General features: G+C 37.3%; 1 protein-coding gene across 1 annotated transcript in view; it reads left to right on the forward strand.

Annotated features, from left to right (window-relative positions):
• PLAAT1 (phospholipase A and acyltransferase 1) overlaps positions 1 to 23,483 on the forward strand; it is a 31,892-nt gene that overhangs the window by 3,698 nt on the left and 4,711 nt on the right. Inside the window, 2 exon segments of the mRNA XM_023214754.3 lie at positions 12,282 to 12,420; positions 20,229 to 20,494. Coding sequence (XP_023070522.1) covers positions 12,282 to 12,420; positions 20,229 to 20,494 — 405 coding nt within the window.

Genomic DNA, 23,483 nt, shown 5'->3' on the forward strand with positions numbered 1-23,483 from the left:
TCATCTGCAAAATGATCACCACAATAATCAGCTCACAGTTGTTGACAGTCTAACAGAAGAACCTGTTGCCACTAGAATCCCACATGTTGGCCTTTTAGAGCCACACCCACGTCCCTCCCACTGCCTCCTCCACTTCCTTAACTCAGCAACCACTGTATGTTCACTATATTTTTAAATAGTTGTGTCATTTCAAGAACGTTGTAAAAATGGAATCATATAGTAAATGACCTTTTAGCATTGTGTGTTTTTATTTTTTCCACTGAGTATAATTCTCTAGAGGTACATTTGGTTGTCGCATATGTTAATAGTTTTTTCCTTTATTCCTAAGTAGTGTTCCATGGTAGGCCTGCGTGCGGTTTTTTTTTTTTTTTTTTTTTTTTTGAGACGGAGTTTCGCTCTGTCGCCCAGGCTGGAGTGCAGTGGCCGGATCTCAGCTCACTGCAAGCTCCGCCTCCCGGGTTCACGCCATTCTCCCGCCTCAGCCTCCGGAGTAGCTGGGACTACAGGCGCCCGCCACCTCGCCCGGCTAGTTTTTTTTTTGTATTTTTTTAGTAGAGACGGGGTTTCACAGTGTTAGCCAGGATGGTTTCGATCTCCTGACCTTGTGATCCGCCCGTCTCGGCCTCCCAAAGTGCTGGGATTACAGGCTTGAGCCACCGCGCCCGGCCTTTGAAGGGTGTTTAATGGAGTACGATGAATAAAGCTGCTATGAGCTTTTGTGTGCAGGTTTTTGGGTAGATGTAAGTCTTCATTGTCTTTATTCTCAGGGATAAATGCCTAGAAGTACAATTGATGGATTATATGGTAGTTACAAGCTAAACTTTTAAAGAAGTTGCCAGACTGCTTCCAGAGTAGCTACACCATTTTACATTCCCACCAGCAGTGAATGAGTGATCCGGTTAATGACAATGATGACTCTGCATCATTGTCAACATTTGATGTTGTCACTGTTTTTTATTTTAGCTATTCTGATAGATGTGTAATGATATCTTATTTTGTTTTTTTTTTAATTGACAGTGATGTATATTTATGGGGTACAATGTGATCTTTTAATCTATCCATACATTATAGAAATAAACTAATTAATGTATTAGTTCATTTTCTGTTATAACAGATTTATAACAGAATGCCCAAAGCTAAGCAATTTATAAAGAAAATTAATGTATTTCTTACAGTCATGGAGGCTGAAAAATCCAAGGTCAAGGGACCACTTCTTGTGAGAGCCTTCTTGATGGTGGAGACTCTGCAGAGTCCCAAGGTGGTATAGAGTATCACATGACAAGGGGGCTGAGTGTGCTACCTTGCTAGCTTAGGTCTCTCTTCCGGTAATAAAGCCACTAGTTCCCTTCCCATGATAACCCTTTAATCCATGAATTCCTTAATCCCATAATCCATGAATAGATGAATCCATTCATGAGGACAGAGCTCTCCTGATCCAATCACCTCTTCAAGGCTCGCCCCACTTCTCAATACTACCACATGAGGCATTCAGTTTCAACATGCATTTTGGAGGAGACAAACATTCAAACCATAGCAGATATACATCATCTCACCAATTTATTCTTTTTTGTGGTGGTAAGAATGTTAAAAATGTGTTTTAACAGTCTTGAGGTATGCAATACATTATTATGTGTGGTAAACATGCAATGCAATAAATCACTAAAACTTACTTCTTCAGTCTGACTGAAACTTTTTACCCTTTGATTATCCACTTCTTCCCTTTCCTCATTTTTCTCTCTTCCCTCTAGCCTCTGGTAATGACCTCTGTACTCTGTTTCTATGAGGTCAGCGTTTTTAGATTTCACATGTAAGTGAGATTATACTGTATTTCTCTTATGTTTCTGACTTATTTCACTTAGGACAATGTTCCTCAGTTCCATCCATGTTGTTACTAATGACAGAATTTCCTTTTTTTAAAAGACTGTATAGTAGTTTCATTGTGTATATGTACCACATTTTTAATCCGTTTATCCATTAATAGACACTTAGGTTGCCTCTGTATCTTGACTATTATGAACAATGCTAAAATGAACATGGGGGTGCAGCTATCTCTTCAACATAGCCATCTCTTCAGTTCATTTGGATATATACCCAGAAGGAGGATTTCTGGATCATATGGTAATTCTACTTTTAGTTTTTTAGGAAACTTCCATACTGTTGTTTCAAAATGGCTAAACTAATTTACATTCCCACCAGCGATGTACAAGGGTTTCCTTTTCTCTGCGTCCTCACCAACACTTGTTATCTTTCATCATTTTGGTAATAGCCATTCTTACAAGCATGAGGTGATATCAAATTGTGGCTTTAATTTTCGTTTCCCTGATGATTAGAGATGTTGAGCATTTTTTTTCATCTATATTTTGGCTATTTGTGTCTCTTCATTTGTAAAATGTCTGTTCAGATACTTTGCCCAGTTTTTAATTGACTTTTTCTTGCTATTGAGTTATATGAATTCCTTATATATTTTTCATATTAGCCCCTTATAAAATGTACAGTTTGCAAATGTTTTCTCTAAATTCATGTGCAAGGAGAATCCTAATGTCATCAACAAACAGAGAAATACACTTCTTCCATTCCTGCAAGAATGCCTTTTATTTCTTCCTCTTGTCTAATTGCTCTAGCTAGGACTTCCAGACTATGTTGAATAGCTGTGAGAGTGGGAATCGTTGTCGTCTTTCTAATCTTACAGGAAAAGCTTTCAAACTTTTTACCATTGAGCATGATGGTGTCTGTGGGCTTGTCATATATGGCCTTTGTTGTGTTAAGGTACATTCTTTCTATGCCTATTTTTCGAGAGTTTTGTAGTATGGATGGGTGTTGAATTTTGTCAGATGTTTTTTCTGCATCTATTGAGATACTTGTTTGGTTTTTGTCCTTCATTTTGTTAATATGGTATATTTATTTATGTATTTATTTATTTGTTTATTTTTGAGACAGAGTCTCACTCTGTCACCCAGACTGGTTTGCAGTGGTGTGATCTTGGCTCACCGCAACCTCCACCCTCACCGAGCTCAAGCTATCCTCTCACATCAGCCTCTCAAGTAGTTAGGACCACAGGCACATGCCACCATGTTAGCTTTTGGTATTTTTATAGAGATGGAGTTTAGCCACGTTGCCTAGGCTGGTCTGGAATTCCTGGGCTCAAGATATCCATCTGCCTCAGCCTCCCAGAGTGCTGGGATCACAAGCGTGAGCCACAGTGCCTGGCCCATACTTATTGATTTATATATGTCCAACCATCCTTGCATCCCAGGGATAAGTCCCACTTGATTATGGTGAGTGATCTTTTACATTTACTGTTGAATGCAGTTTGCTAGTATTTTGTTAAAGATCTTTGCATTTATGTTCATAAGGGATGCTGGCCTGTAGTTTTCTTGTGGTGTTCTTGTCTGGCTTTGGTGTCAGGGTAATACTGGCCTCATAAAATAAGCTCTGAGGTAGTCCCTCCTTTATAATTTTTTGGAAGAGCTTAAGAATGATTGGTATTTCTTCTTGAATGTTTAATGGGATTCACCTGTGAAGTCATCAGGTCCTGGGCTTTCCTTTGGTGGGAGATTGTTTACTACAATTCAATCTCCTTATTTATTATTGGTCTACTCAGATATTTTGTTTCTTCCTGATTCAGTCTTGGGTTGCATGTTTCTAGGAATTCATCCATTTCTTCTATATTATCCAATTTGTTGGTGTATAGCTGTTCATTGTAGTCTTTTATGATCCTTTGTATTTCTGGGATATTGAAAGGAGTTAGTTAGCTTGCTTTAGGCAGACAGTAAGTAAAGGATCCCCAGAGAACCTCTGACCCACCCCACAAGTGCTTACACCTGATGTTTTGTGTAGATACGGGAACTTGCACAGGAAACTTGCCTAAACATGCCCACAGCAGACTAAGGGCCCGCATGCACCCTAGAGGAATATGTGGAGCCACCAGAAATTCACGCCTTATACAGATAGGGAACTCAGCCTCATCAGGTTATATATAAAGCCCTTGTATTCAGCTGTGAGGGGGCAATGACCAACCTGCTTTCAGGACCCCTCTCTCTGCTGAGAACTTTCCTTTTGCTTAATAAATTCTAATCCAGTCACTCTTCAAGTGTCTGTGTACCTAATTATTCTGGTCATGAGACAAGAGCCCAGACCTAGCTGAGCTAAGGAGTAAAAAATCCTGCATCAGTATCGGTTGTAATGTCTCCTCTTTCATTTTGGATTTTGTTGGGGTTTTTTCCTCTTTCTTTGTCTCAAGATATTTTTAAATTTTCCTTTTAATTTTTTGTTTGACTTATTGGTTGTTCAGGGGCGTGTCATTTAATTTCCACATATTTGTGAGTTTTCCAAGATTCTTCCTGTTATTGATTTATAGGTTTGTGCCATTGTGGTCAGAAGAAATACTTGATAGGATTTCAGTCTTCTTAAATTTGTTGAGATTTGCTTTGTGATCTAACATATGATCTCTCCTGGAGAACACTCCATGTCAATTGAGAAAAATGTATATTCAACTGTTGTCATATGAAATTTTCTGTAAATATTTGTCAGGTCCATTTGGCTTAAAGTATAGTTCAAGTTCAGTATTTCCTTGTTGATTTTTGGCCTAGATCTGTCCAATGTTGAAAGTGGGACATTATTGTATTACAGTCCATGTCTCTCATCAGATCTATTAATACTTGCTTTGTATATTTAGGTGGTTTGATATTGGGTGTATATATATTTATAATTGTTATATTTTCTTTATGAATTGACCCCTTCATCATTAGATAATAACTTTTCATATCTTTCTGCAGTTTTTCACTTGCAGTCTATTTTGTCTGATAGAAGTATAGCTATTCCCACTTTGTGTTGGTTTCCTTCTGTGTGGAGTATCTTTTTTCATCTCTTCATTGTCGGCTATGTGTGTTGTTAAAGGTTGAGAGAGGTGAAGTTAATCTATTGTAGGCAGCATATAGTTGGGTCTTTTTTTTTTTTTAATCCATTGAACCATTCAATATGTTTTGACTGGAGAATTTAATACACTTACATTCAAAGTAATTATTGGTAGGTAAGAACTTACTGTTGCTGTTTTGTTGTTTTCTGGTTAATTTGTAGACCTTTTATTTTCTGTTTTCCGCTCTTGCTTCCTTTGCAATTTAATGATTTTTTGTAGTGGTATGCTTTGAATTCATTTTTATCTTTTGTGTATCTACTAAGAATTTTTCCTTTGTGGTTACTAGGAGACTTACATAAAACGTCTTATACTAATAACAAGCTATTTTAAGCTTATAATTACTTAACTTTGATCACTTGTACAAACTCTAAACTTTTACTATCCCCTCCAACAATTTGTTTTTGTTGACACTTTTTAAAATAGTTTTTGTCATGTCCGTTTGCAAAGTATGGTTGCTATATGTGTTTTGAATAGGTTTTCTTCTTTTAACCTTTATATTAGAGATGTAATTTATTTTCATGCTACCATTACAGTATGAGTGTTCAGTATTTGACGATATACTTACTTTTACCAGTAAGTTTTTATTTTTATATATTTCCTTGTTGCTACTTAGTGATGTTTTCCCTCAATGTGAAGTACCCCTTTTAGTATTTCTTGTAAGGCAAGTCTAGTTGTGATAAATTCCTTCAGCTTTTGTTTGTCTGAGGAAGTGTTTTTTAAAGTTCCCCTTCCTCTCTTCCTTTTTGAAGGACAGGATTGCTGAGTATAGTGTTCTTGGTTGGCAGGTTTTTTTTTTTTTTTTTTTTTTTTTTTTGTCTTTTAGCTCTTTGACCATATCTTATTCCTTTCTACCCTGCAGGGTTTCTGTTGAAAGATCTGATGGGGGTCCACTTTTATGTAACAAGTTGCTTTTCCCTTAAAGCTTTCCTACCTTCTCTTTGTCTTTAACTTTCCACAATTTGATTATTATGTATCTTGATGTGGTTTGCTTTGGGTTCATCCTACTAGGTGTTTGTCAAGCTTCTGGATTTCTGTTTCCTTCCCCACACTTAGGAAGGTTTTTGCAATTGCAGTAGATTCTCATTTAATGTTCATAGGCTCTTGGAAACTGCAACTTTAAGCAAAATGATTTATAGCAGGTTTTTGAATAACATCATTTTATTCGATGTCATTTCATTATGTTGATGAGAAAAAATTCCTTTCATTATATGTTGTTTTGCTTTAAGTCACAGTTTCCAAGGACCTATCAATGACATTAAATGAGGACTTTCTATATTTCTTTGAATATATTTTCTGTCCCTTTCTCTCTTCCCTTTCTTGTACAACAATAATTCATGTATTCTGTTTAATGCTGTCCACTAAGGCTATTAGACTGTTTCACTCTTTTTCATTCTTTTTTCTTTTCAGTCCTCAAATTAGGATTTACCAGTGACCTATATTCAAGTTTGCTAATTCTTACTTCTGCTTGATTTATTCTACCGTTGAACCTCCTTATTGGATTTTTCAGTTCAGTTATATTATTCAGTTTGATGGTTTGTTTGGTACTTTCTAATATTTTCTGTCTCATTGTTCTCAGTTTTTTCATGCATTGTTTTCCCTACCTTAGTAAGCATTGTTATGACTGCCCTTTGGAATTCCCTGTCAGATAAATCACATATTTACATTTCATTAGAGTCACTTTCTGGAGATTTAATTTATCTTATTCTTTTATTTGTAACATGTTTCTATGTTTCTTCATTTTCCTCCATTCCGTATGTTGTTTTCTGCACATTAGATAAAAGAACCACCTTTCTTGGTCTTGCTAGGCTGGTCTTGTGTAGATGTTCCTTTCCAATCAGCCTCATCAAAGATTTTTAGAATCCACTAACTTGTTTTTGCTTGTAAAATCTATTTTTTATTCTTAATGTCCCCTCCCAACCCAAATTAAAGAGTTTCAAGTTATTGCCTTGAGAGAGGTGGGATAAAAGCCAGTCCCTTGAAATGCAGCTGGAAAGACTGCGGTGTTAGTTGTGTGTTCCAGTTTCTTTTTTCTTTGTAGAGAAGCTTAGAGCAGAATTAAATCTCCCATTCATTCTGCCCTGTACCAAGGAGAATGTCTGAGGCGGATGCCTTTATTCTTGATAGACTGCTCACATTGGAGGAGAGATTGCTGCTGAACATTTTCAAGTTAAAAAGCCACCTTTTTGTTCTTTGTTGTCTAGGAGACTCAAAAGTGAAGAACTCGTGCCAGCTCTCAGACTAGAAGCCTGTCTCTTGGGTGAAGGCTATAAAAGTTAGAGCACTCCACGTGTGCAGAAACTACTTCCAGAGAAAGTCTACAGGTCTGGATTTCTTGCTGGCACAAGTCAGAGAAAAAGGTGTAGGGGAAGTAACCACTCTCCCATTGGAACAAGCAGACCTCTCACACCCTCCTGGCAGGGTGAAACTTCTGGTCTAGAGTTATTACTAAAACAAGCCATAGAGGAAGGTGCAAGGAGTGCCCACTTTCCCTTTCAGACGTGAAGCAGCAGCCCCCCTGCTCCCCTCCCCCACCTCTTTCCAATTGGAGATTAAAGGAGTTTATTTCCAGAGCAAGTCAGGGGAAAAGATGTGGGAGTTCCATCCCTCCCGTTCTTGCTGGCAGAGGTCTCCAGTTTCTTTCAACAGAGAGATCGCTGGGCTGGATTGTTGCTGGAGCAAGCCGGGGAAAGAAGTGCAACAAGTGCCTATCTCCTGTTCAAGCAATAAGTCTCAGACCTTTCTTGCAGGGAGAGGCTTCTAGTCTGGAGTTATCACAGAAGCAAGCCAGGGGAAAAGATACAGGAATGCCCTTTTTCCTTCTCAGGCATGGAGAGATCCCCCAGCTTCACTTTCACGAGAGATTGCAGAAATTTATCTCAGGAACAAACCAGGCAAGAAAGCATGTTCTTGCTGGCAGAGACCTCTAACCTCTTTCCCTTCAGAAATTGTAGGGCTGGAATTGTCACTAGAACAAACTAATGAAGATGGTGGGAATATTGTCCTTGTTTAGGCTTGAAGAGGTTTATTCTTTATTTGCTGTATAGGCTCCCAGATACTGGCGTATTAGAGACCAGTACCACATTGAACTCCTGGAAAAGAATGTAGCCAAATCCTTTGCAGGGAGAGATTGGAAGCTGGGCTGATCCTGGGCACTACAGCAGCTGACAGAGCTTTCAAGGTTTGAAACCTCCCTTTGTTTTTTGTGCTTGAGGGAAATCCTCCAATGCCTTTTTCCTACTATTTCTCAGACACAGTGATTTAAGAGCCAAACCTTCTGAAAGGGATGGTAAAAGTTGAACATTAGGTGTATGGTACAAGCCCCTTACTCCTTGGGACCATGCTAGGAGTTGGGATTCCTTTCCTGATTATAAGACTCTGTGCGTAGGGTGGGGTTTGTGCATGAGTGTGTCTCCACTTTTCCTACCAATTTTGATGCGGATATTTTCTTCTTTGTCTAGTGTGTAGGCGTCTTTCAGCTAGATTCTGCCTTTCTTTTGGAGAGAATTGATCTGTGTGTAGGTGTTTCCTTAATGTGTTTGTGGGGGAAGGGATAGTCAGGGAGCCTCCTATTACACCATTTTGCTGCGGTCCCCTTATTGTAATTTTAATTTGCATTTTCCTAATGACTAATGGCTTTCTTGACATCTGTGTATTTTCTTTCATGAAATTAGTCTGTTTGCATTACTATAAAGGAATATTTGAGACTGAGTAATTTCTAAGGAAATGAGAGTTAATTGACTTACAGCTCCACAGGGTGTACAAGGATGCATGGTGCTGGGATCTGCGGCTGGTGAGGGCCTTAGGAAGCTTACAGTCATGGTGGAAGGCAATGGGGGACCTGGTGTATTCATGGTGAGAATGGGAGCAAGGGGCGGTGGGAGGTACCACACTCTTTTAAACAACCAGATCTCTTGTGAACTCACTCATCACCAAGGGGTTGGCACTAGCCATTCATGAGGGATCCACTCCCATGATCCACCTGCCTCCCACCAGACCCCACCTCCAACACTGGGGATTCCATTTCAGCATGAGATTTGGCAGTAATAAATATCCAAACCATATAACCTACATTTTAATTGTATTGTTTGCTTTTTTATTGTTGAGTTTGGGGAGTCCTTTATATGTTCTAGATACTAGTTCTTTCACAGATATATGGTTTGCAAATATTTTCACCCACTCTGTAGTCTGTCTTTTCATCTTAACAGGATCTTTTATAGTACAAAAGTTTTTAATCTTAAGGACAATCAATTTACCAATTTTTCCTGGTAAGGATCATAGTTTTGGTATCAAGTCTGGGAACTCTTTGTCTACCCTAGACCCTAAAAATTTTTCTCCTATGTTTTTCTCTGTATTTTATAGTTTTACATTTAAGTATGTTATCCATTTTGAAATAATTTTTGTGTGAGGTATGACATTTAGGTCAAGGATTGTTTGCCTATGGATGTCTAATTGTTTCAGCATCAGTTGTCAAAAATCTTTTATATAATAGTGTATGACCTTGACCAGTTAAACTACCTGCCTGGTTTTGTTTTCTTTGTCTAAAAATGAGATTGGACTAGGACTAGATGGGTATCATTTAAGCTGCATTCCTGGAAGTTCTGGGGTCTCAGGAGTCCTCAACAGGAGCAGCAATGTGGGCGAGTGGTGAGTAGGGCTCTCATGCTGTCCCTGACTTCATTCAGGGCAGTGCTGCTTTTTAGGCTTTATATTTTTATGCTTCTATTTGATACGTGTTTTGACATGGTACCCACTACTATAAACAAGTTTGGAGACCATTAGATTAGATAATATCTGAAGTACCTTTCTGTAGTCCATTGCTATGATTCTAAGTGTTCAGTATCATAACTCACTTTTTACCTTGCGTATTAGCCTTCAGATTCCTCTGTTAGTTTCTTGAGGGATTACTCTTATGAAATCTTATTTCTCTTTATAAATATGATAGACTTTATGAAATCGATTAACTTAACAGTTTATGAATCAATTTATATGTCAGAAATTGAAAATTTGTTAAATATATTAGAATTTTACAGTTGAATCGTTTATTTCACAGAATTATCATGCCTGGAAGAGAGCATAAGGAACTAAAATCCTACATTAACTGTGTACCAATCTCAACGTCTCTCTTATCATCCACCTGTTTAGCTCTTGCCAATTCATAGAGCATTTGCAACAGTTTTTTACCAGCTCCCAAAGGGTTACTTGCAAAAGCTTTTTACCAGCTCCCTAAGGGTTACTTGCAAACAGCTTTTTGAGATAAACAAAATCAGGCTTATATGCTCATACCTGTTTTCAATATGAGGAAACAGACTCAGTTCCAGTGACCTGCCCAAACTTACAGAACTAACAAATGTCAAGTAGAAGACTAAGAGAAGAGCTCACATCATTAATACCTAGTCAAGTTATTTTCCTTCTGTATTTTATATCTTAGGGTTTCAGTGGGTATTTTCCAAAAGTTGGTATTTGCTACTTTAGCTTTTTATCTGTAAAGTGAGATAATAACATAACACACTCCAATAGTTGTGTATTTTTTCTTTTTTGCAGTTAGATAGGATTGAGATAGTGCATTTGAAAAAATATTGCCCTAGAAAGTGCTCCCCATTCAAATGGTGGTTATTATTATATACTCTGGCTGCATCTTGGAATCATAGCAGGCAGTTTTGTGTGTTTGCTGATTCCTATTCACGGGAAATGTGTTTGTTTATATCACAGTGTATTATCTATTTTTCCTTGTAATAGCCATGTGGCCAAATTACGAACTGCCGTATTAATAAGATGCAGACATATTTGAGAGGGTGGTTAGACTTAATGGTTTTAATAAAGTTGTTTTAATAGTTATTTTTCAACAGATGCACAGCTTACATTTGGCCACGTCTCTGTGACAGCGTGATGACTGAACTTTTCAACAGATGGCATACAAATACTTGGGAAAACACCCTTCTAATATTCATTGTTATAAAAAAGACTTTTAGAGTGCCAGAAAAATGATAGCCTGTATTCCCAAGTCCTTAGTCTCTGCTATTATAATTATAATTTAGGTGATTTGGAAGTTTCTATTTCTGGCACTTGGATTTGTTTTGTAAATTAGCATATGTATCTGCATTAGAGTGAAATGATGAGGAACACGCTGTTGTCAATTAGAGATTCAACATAGATATAGCATTTAAATCCTCCTTTGTTTGTTGATAGATGTATATAATCTCCTCTTGCTGAGTCATTCTACTTCTATTCCATACATAGAAAATAGAACCTTTCATAAGAATCAGCTGTGAGATACTTATGTGTTCTTTTTATCTAAAAAGTATTGACTTAAAAAAAAATTACCAAACTTAGAATTTGAAACATGTTCATCAATGTGATGAACTCCCCAGCTTTCCAAGTTGTCCTGCGTCTGCTGTTGACCACCTAGCATGGCTTCTGGAATCAGTAAGTGAGGAATCTGACAATAAGCGGGGCAGGAAGGAGAGTCATGAAAATCGGTAGTGGCATTTATGATTGTTACAATGACAAAGGGCATTTACTGATATTTAGTGGGTACAAGCCAGAGTACCTATACATGCTACACTACACAGTATAGTTTTAAACAAGAAAGAAATATTCCATGTCCTACATTAGTTTGAACATCTGACTGGACATCCATCTGAGCCTGGAATCCAACTCTGCTTAAATGAAGTGACAGATAGGTTTTGTAATACATGGTATTTTTGCAGAGTTTTGTAATACATGCTGTTTTTGCAGAGTTTTAGTACCCTCAGAATGTTGAATGTTAGCATTCACCCATACCTGTGCTTCTTGATTTTACTATACTGCTGTATAAAAGGTTGAAAGACTTCTGATCTGATTTTATTGCTCCTGAATTCTGACTTTGTCATGCTAAATAAGTGTAAGCATATAAACCCTTTTTTATATCCTTAAATATAGTCATAGACTGAACATTTACTTAGCAAACAGATATTATAAATTTACTTTCCGATTTCCCCTTTTTATCCTAAATAGACCATATTTTAATATTTAATCCTTGATGTTTTTAAAATCTGTGTAAGTTATATTATCCATGGATTTCTAGATTTAAAGAGAAAATTACAGAATGCTTGTTGTTGTAAAGGGGCTCTGAAATTGATTGGGATGAGAAGCATTACTATAGAAAATTAAGTAAAACAAGACAAATTATTTCTCTACTTGTCCCCTTGTGCGCAGATAATTCAGTGTTAGAATCATTCAAAGAAAAGGTCAGGGTCGTGATTCTAAGTCTTTAATATGGAATGCAGTCTCAATAAATTCTGTATCATTCTGCTTTTATGGATGTCTTAAACCAGTTTTCTTTTGGCAAGTTGTATTAGCTAGTTCTTCTTTATGTTTGTCATTGCAGATGGCGTTTAATGATTGCTTCAGTTTGAACTACCCTGGCAACCCCTGCCCAGGGGACTTGATCGAAGTGTTCCGTCCTGGCTATCAGCACTGGGCCCTGTACTTGGGTGACGGTTATGTTATCAACATAGCGCCTGTAGGTGAGGTTTATTTCCAGTGGCTCCTGGGAACAGATTTTTAGTGTTCTTGTCACAGGAAGGAATCATGGGTGAAATAATAAACAAAACAAAATAGAAATAAAATATAGAAAGCAGATAAATCCAACTAATCTAGGTTTAGAGAAGGATATTCTGAAACCAAAGCAGCATTGAAGAAATCACAAAGGCCAGTTCACATTCAATTTTAAAGCCTCTGGATTTAAAAACTTATAATTAAAAAGTAAATAACCAGCTGGTAAAAATATTTGCCACAAACATGGCAAGGTTCAGTGTCTTTACATATCACACAAATAGGTTATTTCAATTCATTCAACACCTATTTATAGATCACCTGGTATGTTCTGAATGCTATTCTAAGTGCTGGGGGTATACAGACATCTCCCTGCAGGGCGGAGTTTACATTTTCATAAGCAGGGACAGACCATGAGCAAGTTACACAAATGTTAAAATGGTGATAAGTGATACAGAAGAAATAAGAAGGTAGGATGGGAAGTGCTGAGGGCAGAAGGTGGTGGGTGGAGATGCTGTGATTTTAAATGAAGTGGTCAGGAAAATTTCTTAAGAAAGTGACATGTGAGGAAAAACATAAAAGAGGTAAGGAACCTGGTCAGATGCTATCTGTAGAAATAGTATCCGAGGTGAAGGGGACAGCAGGCAGTAAAACCTCAACAAACAAATGGATAAAGAATTAGGAACAGTTTGTAAAAGAAGAGAAGCAAAAGCTAATACACTTTTTGAAAAAAATTCAACTTTCTGGCCTAGGAATTGTAAAATAAACCAATAAAATATTTCATGCCTTTCTCATTAGCAAAGGTTAAAAAGCGATAACAAGCAGTGTTGATAAGAATATAGTGAGATGAACATAAAGGTATTGTTGACGGTAATATAAATTGATAAGGACTAGGACCTTAGATAGGTTCATATTCTCTGACCCTGTAATTGTACTTCTAGGAATCTATTCTGGGGAAGTAAGTAGAGATGTAGACAAGCATTTCTGTGTGAGGATATTCACTTCTGTGTCATTTATAATGGTTCAAGTAGACAATGGCATATGTTCGATAGGAGAATGATTAAATGAATTAAGATTTAGCCACATAATATTAGTTATCTAACATTCTTTACTGAGGAATCTTCATTGCTTCACGGAGGGAAACTGCAGAAAGAGCAGAGGTGGTGCTGGCCTCAGAGATGCCTACATCTAGGGGTTTAACCACTATTTAGACTCTCCATCACACATCTGCATTTTTTATTATGTGCTCTCTTCATTTTCCCAGACTATGTCTCTTTAAAAAACTAAACTGATGACCATAAGCAGCTTTAGGTTCTGACTTTTAGGTTCTTTTGACCCAACACGAAAGAGCTAACTGTAACTACCTGTTACAGTTAAAGAATCATGGAGACAGACTCCAGTCGCTCCGGTGTGAGGCCCATGTTCATTGCCAGAATGTCGCTGTGCCCAAGAGAATGGAATACTGTGATTGGCTCAGACAGAGTTGTTTCCAGGAATAAATACGCAATGGTGGGATTTGGTGCTGGATAGATATAAATAACAGCATCTGTAACAGCTGTTAAAAGTCTTATATCTGGACATGTTTTATTGCAGGGAAGATGGTCTTAATATGATATTTATTTGAAAAAGATTAACCACATGCTCAGTCATAAAGCAAGTCTCAATAAATTCAAAAGAACTGAAATCACACCAAGCACACTCTTGAACCACAGTGCAATAAAAACAGAAATGAATACAAAGAAGATTTCTCAAAACTACACAAAAACATGGAAATTAAACAGCTTGGTCCTCAATATCAATGTGTGATGCTTAATGTCTAGTGTCAACATGATTGGATTGAAGGATGCAAAGTATTGTTCCTGGGTGTGTCTGTGAGGGTATTGCCAAAGGAGATGAACATTTGAGTCAGTGGACTGGGAGAGGCAGACCCACCCTCAGTCTGGGTGGGCACCGTCTAATCAGCTGCCAGTGAGGCTAGGATAAAAGCAGGCAGAGGACTGTGGAAGAATTACACTGCCTAAGTCTTCTAGCCTCCATCTTCTCCCATGCTCGATGATTCCTGCCCTTGAACATCTGACTCCAAGTTCTTCAACTTTTGGACTCTTGGACTTACACCAGTGGTTTGCCAGGGGCTCTCGGGCCTTTGGCCACAGACTAAAGGCTTCACTATTGGCTTATCTACTTTTGAGATTTTCGGACTTGGACTGGCTTTCTTGCTCCACCCCTTGCAGACAGCCTATTGTGGGACTTCACCTGTGATCGTGTGAGTCAATACTCCTTAATAAACTTCCTTTCATGTATACATCTATCCTATTAGTCCTGCCCCTCTAGAGAACCCTGAAAGAATACAGGTGGAAAATGAAATGAGGGCAGAAATCAAAAAGTTCTTTGAAATTAATGAGTATAGAGACACAACTTACCAAAATCTTTGGGATGCACCTAAATCAGTGTTAAGAGGGAAGTTTATAGCACTAAACACAGTCATTAAGAAGTTAGAAGGAACTCAGATTAACAACCTAATATTGCACATAGTGGAACTAGGGAAAAACGAACAAACAAACAAAACCAAAAAAAAAAAAAAAACAAAAACAGACCAACCCCAAGCTAGCGGGACAAAATAAATCTAAAATTGGAGAAAAACTGAAAGAAATAGAGCTACAAAAATCCATACAAAATTAATGAAACAAAGAATTTGTTTTTTGAAAGGATAAACAAGATTGATAGACTGCTATCTAGATTAACAAAGGAAAAAAGATCCAAAGAAGTGCAATCAGAAATGACAAAGATGACATTATAACCAGTCCTTCAGAAATACAAGAGGTCCATAGAGACTATTATGAACATCTCTACGTATGTAAGTTAGAAAATTTAGAGGAAATGGACAAATTCTGAAACACACAACTTTTCAACATTGAGCCAGGAAAAAAGTTCCAAAATTGAATAAGTAACAATAACAAATAAAAAACTACCAACCAAAAAAAGCCCTGGAGCAGATGGATTCACAGCCAAATTCCAGGAGGTAGACAAAGAACTGGTACCAATCCTACTGAAACTACTCCAGAAACTCAAGAGGAAGGACTCCTTCCTGACTCATTCTATGAAACTAGCATCATCCTGAAACCAAAATCGGGAGAGATACACAGAAAAAGAAAACTTCAGGCCAATATTCCTGATGAACATAGATGCAAAAATCCTCGACAAAAGACTAGCAAACCAAATGTGGCAGCACATCAAAAAGTTAATTCATAATCAAGTAGGCTTTATTCCTGAGACAGAAGATTGGTTCAGCATACACAAATCAATAAATATGATTCACCACATAAAATGAGTGAAAACCAAAAACCATATGATCATCTCAATAGATGCAGAAAAGCCTTTGATTAAATACAACATCCCTTCATGATAAAAACCCTGAACAGAATTGGCATTGAAGGAACATACCTCAAAATAATGAATTATTTATGAGACGCCCACAGCAAACATCATACTGAATGGGCCATTCCCCTTTAGAACTGAAACAAAACAAGGGTGTTCACTCTGACTATTCCTGTTCAACATGGTATTGAAAGTGCTAGCCAGAGCAGTGAGGCAAAAGAAAGAAATAAAAGGCATCCAAATAGGAAAAAAATAAGTCAAATTACCTCTTTTTGTTGAATATTTGATTCTGCACCTAGAAAGCCCTAAAGACTCCACCAGAAGCCTCCTGGAACTGATAAACAACTTCAGTAAAGTTTCAGGATACAAAATCAGTGTACAAAAATCAGTAGCATTTTTATACACCAATATCATTCTAGCTGAGAGCCAAAATAAAAACACAATTCCATTTACAGTAGCCACAAATAAATAAAATACCTAGGAATACATTTAACCAAGAAGGCGAAAGCTCTCTACAAGGAGAACTACAAAACACTGCTAAAAGAAATCAGAGATGAGACAAATGGAAAAACATTCCATGCTCACGGATTGGAAGAAATAATTTTAAAATGTTCATATTGCCCAAAGCAGTCTACGGATTCAATGCTGTTTCTATCAAACTACCAATGCCATTCTTCACAGAATTCGAAAAAATATTCTAAAATTTATATGGAACCAAAAAAGAGCCAAAATAGCAAAAACTAAAAAAAGCTGGAGGCACATTACCCAACTTCAAACTCTACTAGAAGGCTGTAGTAACCAAAACATCATGGTACTGGTACAAAAACAGACACACAGACCAAGGGAACAGAATAGAGAACCCAGGAATAAAGCCAAGCACCTAAAACCATCTGATGATCTTTGACGAATTCAACAAAAATAAGCAATGGGGAAAGGTCTTCCTATTCAATAAATGGTGCTGGAATAACTGGTTAACCATATGCAGAAGAAAAAAACTGGACCCCTACCTTTTACTATGTGCAAAAATTTACTCAAGATGGACTAAAGGTTTAAATGAAAAACTCCAACATGGCACATGTATACATATGTAACAAACTTGCACGTTGTGCACATGTACCCTAGAACTTAAAGTATAATAATAATTAAAAAAAAAGAACTCAAACTATAGAAGTCCCAGAAGAAAACCTAGCAAACACACTTCTTGACATCAGCTTTGGCAAATAATTTATATCTAAGTCTCCAAAATGAATTGCAACAAAAAGAAACATTGACAAGTGGGACTTAAGTAAACAAAAGAGCTTCTGCACAGCGAAAGAAATTGTCAACAGAATAAATGGTCTACAAAATGGGAGAAAATATTCATAAATTGTGCATCTGACAAAAATCTAGTATCCAGAATTTACAAGGAATTTAATCAACATGTTAAAAATAATCTAATTAAAAAATGGCCAAAGACAGGAACAGACACTTCTGAAAAGAGGACATTTAGGCAACCAACAGACCTGTGAAACAATGCTCATCATCACTAATCATCACAGAAATGCAAATCAAAACCACAGTGAGGTACCGTCTCACGTCAGTCAGAATGGTGATTATTAAAAAGTCAAAAAATAACAGATGCTGGTGATGCTGCAGAGAAAAGGGAATGTTTACACACTGTTGGTGGGAATGTAAATTAGTTCAGCCACTGTGGAGAGCAGATTGGAGATTTATCAAAGAGCTGAAAAGAGAACTACCATTTGATCCAGCAGTTGTATTACTGGGTATATACCCAAAGGAAAATAAATTATTCTACCAAAAAGACACATGTACTTGTATGTTCATCACAGCATTATTCACATAGGAAGGACAGAATCAGTCTAGATGCCTATCAGTAGTGAATTGGATAAAAGAAAAGGTGATACACACACACACACCATGGAATACTATACAGCCATGAAAAGGAATGTCCTTTGGAGCAACATGGGTGGAGGAGCTGGAGGCCATTTTATCCTAACGAAATTGATGCAGGAACAAAAAAGCCAAATACCTTATGTTCTCACTTACAAGTGAGAACTGAACATTGAGTTCACATGGAGATAGAGATGGGAACAATAGGCACTGGGACTATTAGAGGGAGGAGGGAGGAAGGTGTGGGCTGAAAAACTATGTATTGGGTACTATGCTCACTACTTGGATGATGGGATCATCCATATGCCAAACCTCAGCATCACAAAATGTACCCATGTAACAAACCTGCACATGTAACCTGGGAATCCAAAATAAAAGTTGAAAAAATGTAATATGTCATATACCCAGTTTGCTAAAAAAAATGTACACACGGGAGTGCAGACATGTATATGCACCTATGCATATGTTAGTAAATGTCCTAATAGAAGTATATCAAAATAATACTAGCAGTTACTTCTGGGTGGTGGGATAATGGGTGATAACCTGTGTACATTTATATGTTTTGTTTTTCTGTATTTTATAAATGCTTAAAAATGAGCACAAATTATTAATAAAAAGCGTATGCAGACCCGACATGGTGGCTCACGCCTGTAATCCAGTACTTTGGTAGGCCAAGGCAGGCAGATCAGTTGAGGTCAGGAGTTCAAGACCAGCCTGGCCAACATGGTGAAACCCTGTCTCTACAAAAAATACAAAAATTAGCCAGGTGTGGTGACAGGCGCCTGCAGTTCTAGCTACTCAGGAGGCTGAGGCAGGAGTATCACTTGAGCCCAGGAGGTGGAGGTTGCAGTGAGCTGAGATTGTGCCACTACACTCCAGCCTGGGCAACAAAGCAAGACTCCATATCAAAAAAAAAAAAAAAAATCTATGCAGATAACAGATAAATAACCTGGAGTATTTTCCTCAGGTTACCTTAAGTATTTATAGACCTAAGTTTTATTATCTTGGGAACTTCTGATACTTTTTAATGAAGTGGTTTTTTGCAACATTTTAAAGTATTTGCCTCTTGTTTTAGAATATTATAAGTGAAAATGACAAATGAAATGATATTTATGATTCAGAGCTTCCGAAGTCTAGTGGTTAATACTAAGCAACCCTCTACATCTACATTATCTCTGCAGTTTTCATACCTGGAAAATAATATGAGATATTCATGCTGTTTTCTTATTTTCATGCCTTAAATTCCGTATTATTGTGGTTTGAGCTTTCAGCTTTGGTCCTGTAGATAGACCCTCAATTCTTTTAACTACCGTGGTACATTTTCCTAGCCAGTTTACCTCTCCAAATTTTAATTTTCTAATTTTTGTATGTGGTTATTAAAAATATGTTTAGTAATTCTAACTGGGATATATGTGCTCTGAGGACTTGTAATGTGTGAGAACTTTCAATGTGTAAGATGTTCACTGGAACATCTCACGTTCTGTGAGAAGGAGGACAGACAGAAGGCTAGTGGAAAAAAAGTTTTGCTTTTAGTCATTACTAAAAGAGAAAGTTTCTAAACGCTAGTTATGAGGAGACTTTCTCTCATGATTGACCTGAACGTGGCCAAACATAGCAGTTATGGGCAGTTTGACAAGGACCAGAGCCTGGCTTTAGACCTCTACCCTGAGGAATCATCTCTCCAACCTAAAGTACTGACACTGTCAGGCCAGAGATACAGTAGCTCCTGGTGGACTAGCAAATGCTTATGAGCAGAGGCAGCCAAGGTGGAGTGGTGGGGCATGGGGCATTGTCATAAGTGGGTAGGTCACTGCCTGGGGCCGTGTCTGGTAGACAGTGCCTACCAAGTTAGCTTCAGGCTCAGGAGTTAGGGGGCGGTTTTTTTTTTTTTTTTTTTTTTTTTTTTTTTTTGGCCAAAGGAACTGGCAGGAAAAAAGCAGGACCCCAGCCTGACTTCAGCCATCCTCTCACAGGACTGAAGTACCATGCAGGTTTCGGAATAGGAAATTGGACCCCAAATTGATGTTTAGTTGAAAAACAAGTTTCAGATGCTTAGGGAGCTTAGACACTAGGATGTGCCTGCTAATAACAATGCAGTCTACAAGATTAATTTGAAAAGGTTCAGATGCTGAGCAAAAAACTGCTTTATAGAAAAAGTGGACAATAATCTTATCTGTATCTATGTTAGACACACATACCAACATCTCTAATAGCACCAGTTTACAGAGAATTTATTTCCCAAGGATAAGTAGAGTGTTCTCACCTAATTTGTTCTATGGGAACATCATACATTTTCAAAAAGTTTTTCTTACATTCTCACTCATACAATAGTAAGTGTTATTGCTAAGTTACAGAATAACTGCTTAAGGCTGATGAGATTAAGTGGCTTTGCTTTAATAATAAGTTAGGAACAGGGCTAGGTTTAGACATGCCAGCATTTCCAAAGTCTTTAGATGGCATTAGAGTTCACTGGACTGGGTCGCTCTACTGTACTAACCAGAATTCTCCTTTATAGATGGCATTCCTGTGTCCTTTACAAGCGCCAAGTCTGTATTCAGCAGTAAGGCCCTGGTGAAAATGCAGCTCTTGAAGGATGTTGTGGGAAATGACAGATACAGGATAAACAATAAATACGATGAAACGTACCCCCCTCTCCCCGTGGAAGAAATTATAAAGCGGTCAGAGTTTGTAATTGGACAGGAAGTGGCCTATAACTTACTTGTTAACAACTGTGAACATTTTGTGACATTGCTTCGCTATGGAGAAGGAGTTTCACAGCAGGTGAGTTTTATTTAGGAGATATTCTTACATTGAAAAAAGAATAACTGTTGGCTATGATAAGGTTCCCAGGCCTCAAACCAAATGAAAAGAACCAGAAAGTATGAGAATACCGAAGAACAGAGAATGGACTTGCAAGGTCCTGCAACAAGTTAATAATCAAACTGAGACTAAAACATGGATATTATGAATTTTGAGCTAGAAGGGACTTGAAGTAGAATCAAGACCATAGCATTCTGTCCTTCTTACTGCCTTTAGTCTTTCTTTTTTTCCTGTTACTTCACCATACAGCAGTCTCAAATCAGTGATTTGAGATCAGCCTCAAATCATATACTGAAAAGAATACGCTGGAAAGGATGTTGAGTTTTTTGAGTGGGAGTTTACCAATATCACAGATGGTTGTTCTTAAATTTTTTTTCATTGGTGGACAGAGGCTAACTAATGACGTGTCTTAGTGGGCTTGTGAATGTTGTCTCTTTCCTTGCAATTGCTAATTTCAATGAAATTTTGTCCCTCTAAGTAGATCGTTTGATTCACTGAGCTTTGGGATGACTTTTGATAGACTAATTGACTTTATTTTTAAAGTACTTTACAATTTTGTCAATTACTGCCATTGTTTAGTAGTGTGACAGATTTTTAGCTAACAGCATGTTTGTCTTTCCCTATGTGTTGTCCCACCAGTCCAGTAAACTAAAAATGAATATTAAGGTGATACAAGAGAATGGATATATAAAACTATTATCAAAAGAAAGTCCTTTTCATTCAAAACACATATAAAGTGTTCATTTAAAATATTAAAATATGAAAAATAATTTAATAGATTAAACTCCAGTGAGTTGTTACTTATGAAACTTTTTAAAAGGTGACTAAACATTTGGAAGGTAATACCATAATATTTTAATAATTCAAATTTATCGAAGACTTCCAGTATTTTGAAATGGTGGATCAGTTATACATTTCTATCCTGAGTAAGAAATGAGGTTATAATTCTTCTCACAAAAGCTTGGGAAAATGGCACGTATAAGAAGGCTAGCAAAGCCTCATGTTATCTAAACCCTGCACCTCTTGAGCCTAATTTTTCAAAATCCTACGTACCCTTCCCTATACCCAAGATTCAAATTGACTGTGGTTTTGATTTTCATTTTCCTGATGGCTAAAGACGTTGAGCATCAATTTATGTGCTTATTGGCCATTTGTATATCACCTTTGGAGAAATGCCTATTAAGGTTATTTGCCCTTTTGTTTGTTTGTTGTTTTTGTTTGTTTGTTTTGAGATGGAGGCTTGCTCTGTTTCCCAGGCTGGAGTGCAGTGGCGCGATCTCAACTCACTGCAACCTCTGCCTCATGGGTTCAAGCTATTTTCCTGCCTCAACCTCCTGAGTAGCTGGGATTACAGGCATCTGCCACCATGCCCAGCTAATTTTTTTGTCTTTTTAGTAGAGACCATGTTGACCAGGCTGGTCTCATGTTGGCCAGGCTGTTCTGAAACTCCTGATCTCATGATCCGCCTGCCTTGGCCTCCCAAAGTGCTGGGATTACAGGTGTGAGCCACTGCACCGGCCTTTTTGCCCATTTTTAAATTGGATTGTTTGCCTTTTTATTGTTCAGTAGTAAGTTTTCTTTAGGCACTCTGGATACTGGACCCTTTTCAGATACATATCTAGAATATATATTTTCATCAGGGAAATGCAAATCAAACCATAATGAGATTTCGCTTCACACCCAATAGGATTGCTATAATACAAAAGACGGTAAGTGTTGGCAAGGAAGTGAAGAAATTAGAACTCTTGTGCACTTCTGGTAGGCATGTAAAATGATATAACTCCTTTGGAAAACAGTGGCAATTCCTCTAAAATTAAATGTAGTATTACTATATGACTCAGCTATTCTAATCCTGGGTATATATCCAAGATAAATGAAACATATGTCCACATAGAAACCTGCACATGAATGTTTATAGTAGCATCAGTTCTAATAGTCAAAATGTAGAAATAACTCAAATATCCATCTAATGGGCAATGGATAGACAAAATGGGGTATAGCCATATGATGGAATATTTTTCAACAATAAAAAGAAATGAAGTACTGATACGTGCTACAGTATGAACCTTGAAAGCATATGCCAAGTTGCCTACTTAGCCAATCACAAAAGACTACATATTATATTATTTCGTTGATATGAGATGCCTAGAATAGGGAAATCTATAGAGACAAAATAAATTGGTGGTGCCTGGGGCTGAGGGCGTCGAGGCAAATGAGGGGAGACTGCTAAAGGGTAAGAGGTACCTTTTGGAATGATGAAATGTTTCAAAATTGTGATTGTTGTACAAGTCTATGAATATACTAAAACCATTGAACTACATTATTTCAGTGGGTAAATATGTGGTATGCTAATTAGATCTAATTTTTTTTTTAAATAAAAAGGTGTGGGAAAATGGGAGATAGAACATAATGAAAGGATATATTTGTTTTCATTAGGAAATAATTGGAAATTCATTCTCATTAGGAAATGTATTAACATAATGAATGTTCTGCTCACATGTAACAATAAATTGCTTTTGAGCTAGAACATAGAGGGTACACACAAATTCCTGCTCACTTTTGCATTGAAAATTAGTGGTGTATAGATAGAAATAGGTTCCATTCCTCCTCTTCTTTGTTAATGACAAAGTTGTTCACTGCACTAAGCAAGCAATTTTTTGTTTACTTATTTTATTTTTGGAAATGAGGAGATGTTAGTCAAAGGGTAGAAAATTTCAGTTATGCAAGACAAATAAGTTCTGGTGATATACTGTACAACATAGGGCCTATGATTAATGATACTATGTGGCCTACTTTAAAATTTGCTAAGAGGTTAGATCTTATATTAAGTATTCTTAGCACAAACCAACAAAGGGAGTGGGTGGAAGCTTTTGGAGGTGATGGATAAGTTCATGGCATTGATTGTGATGATGGTTTCATGGTGGAGGTGATAGATAAGTTCATGGCATTG

The sequence above is a fragment of the Piliocolobus tephrosceles genome, chromosome 2, assembly GCF_002776525.5.
Source record: "Piliocolobus tephrosceles isolate RC106 chromosome 2, ASM277652v3, whole genome shotgun sequence".
NCBI classification, from domain to species: Eukaryota; Metazoa; Chordata; class Mammalia; order Primates; family Cercopithecidae; genus Piliocolobus; species Piliocolobus tephrosceles.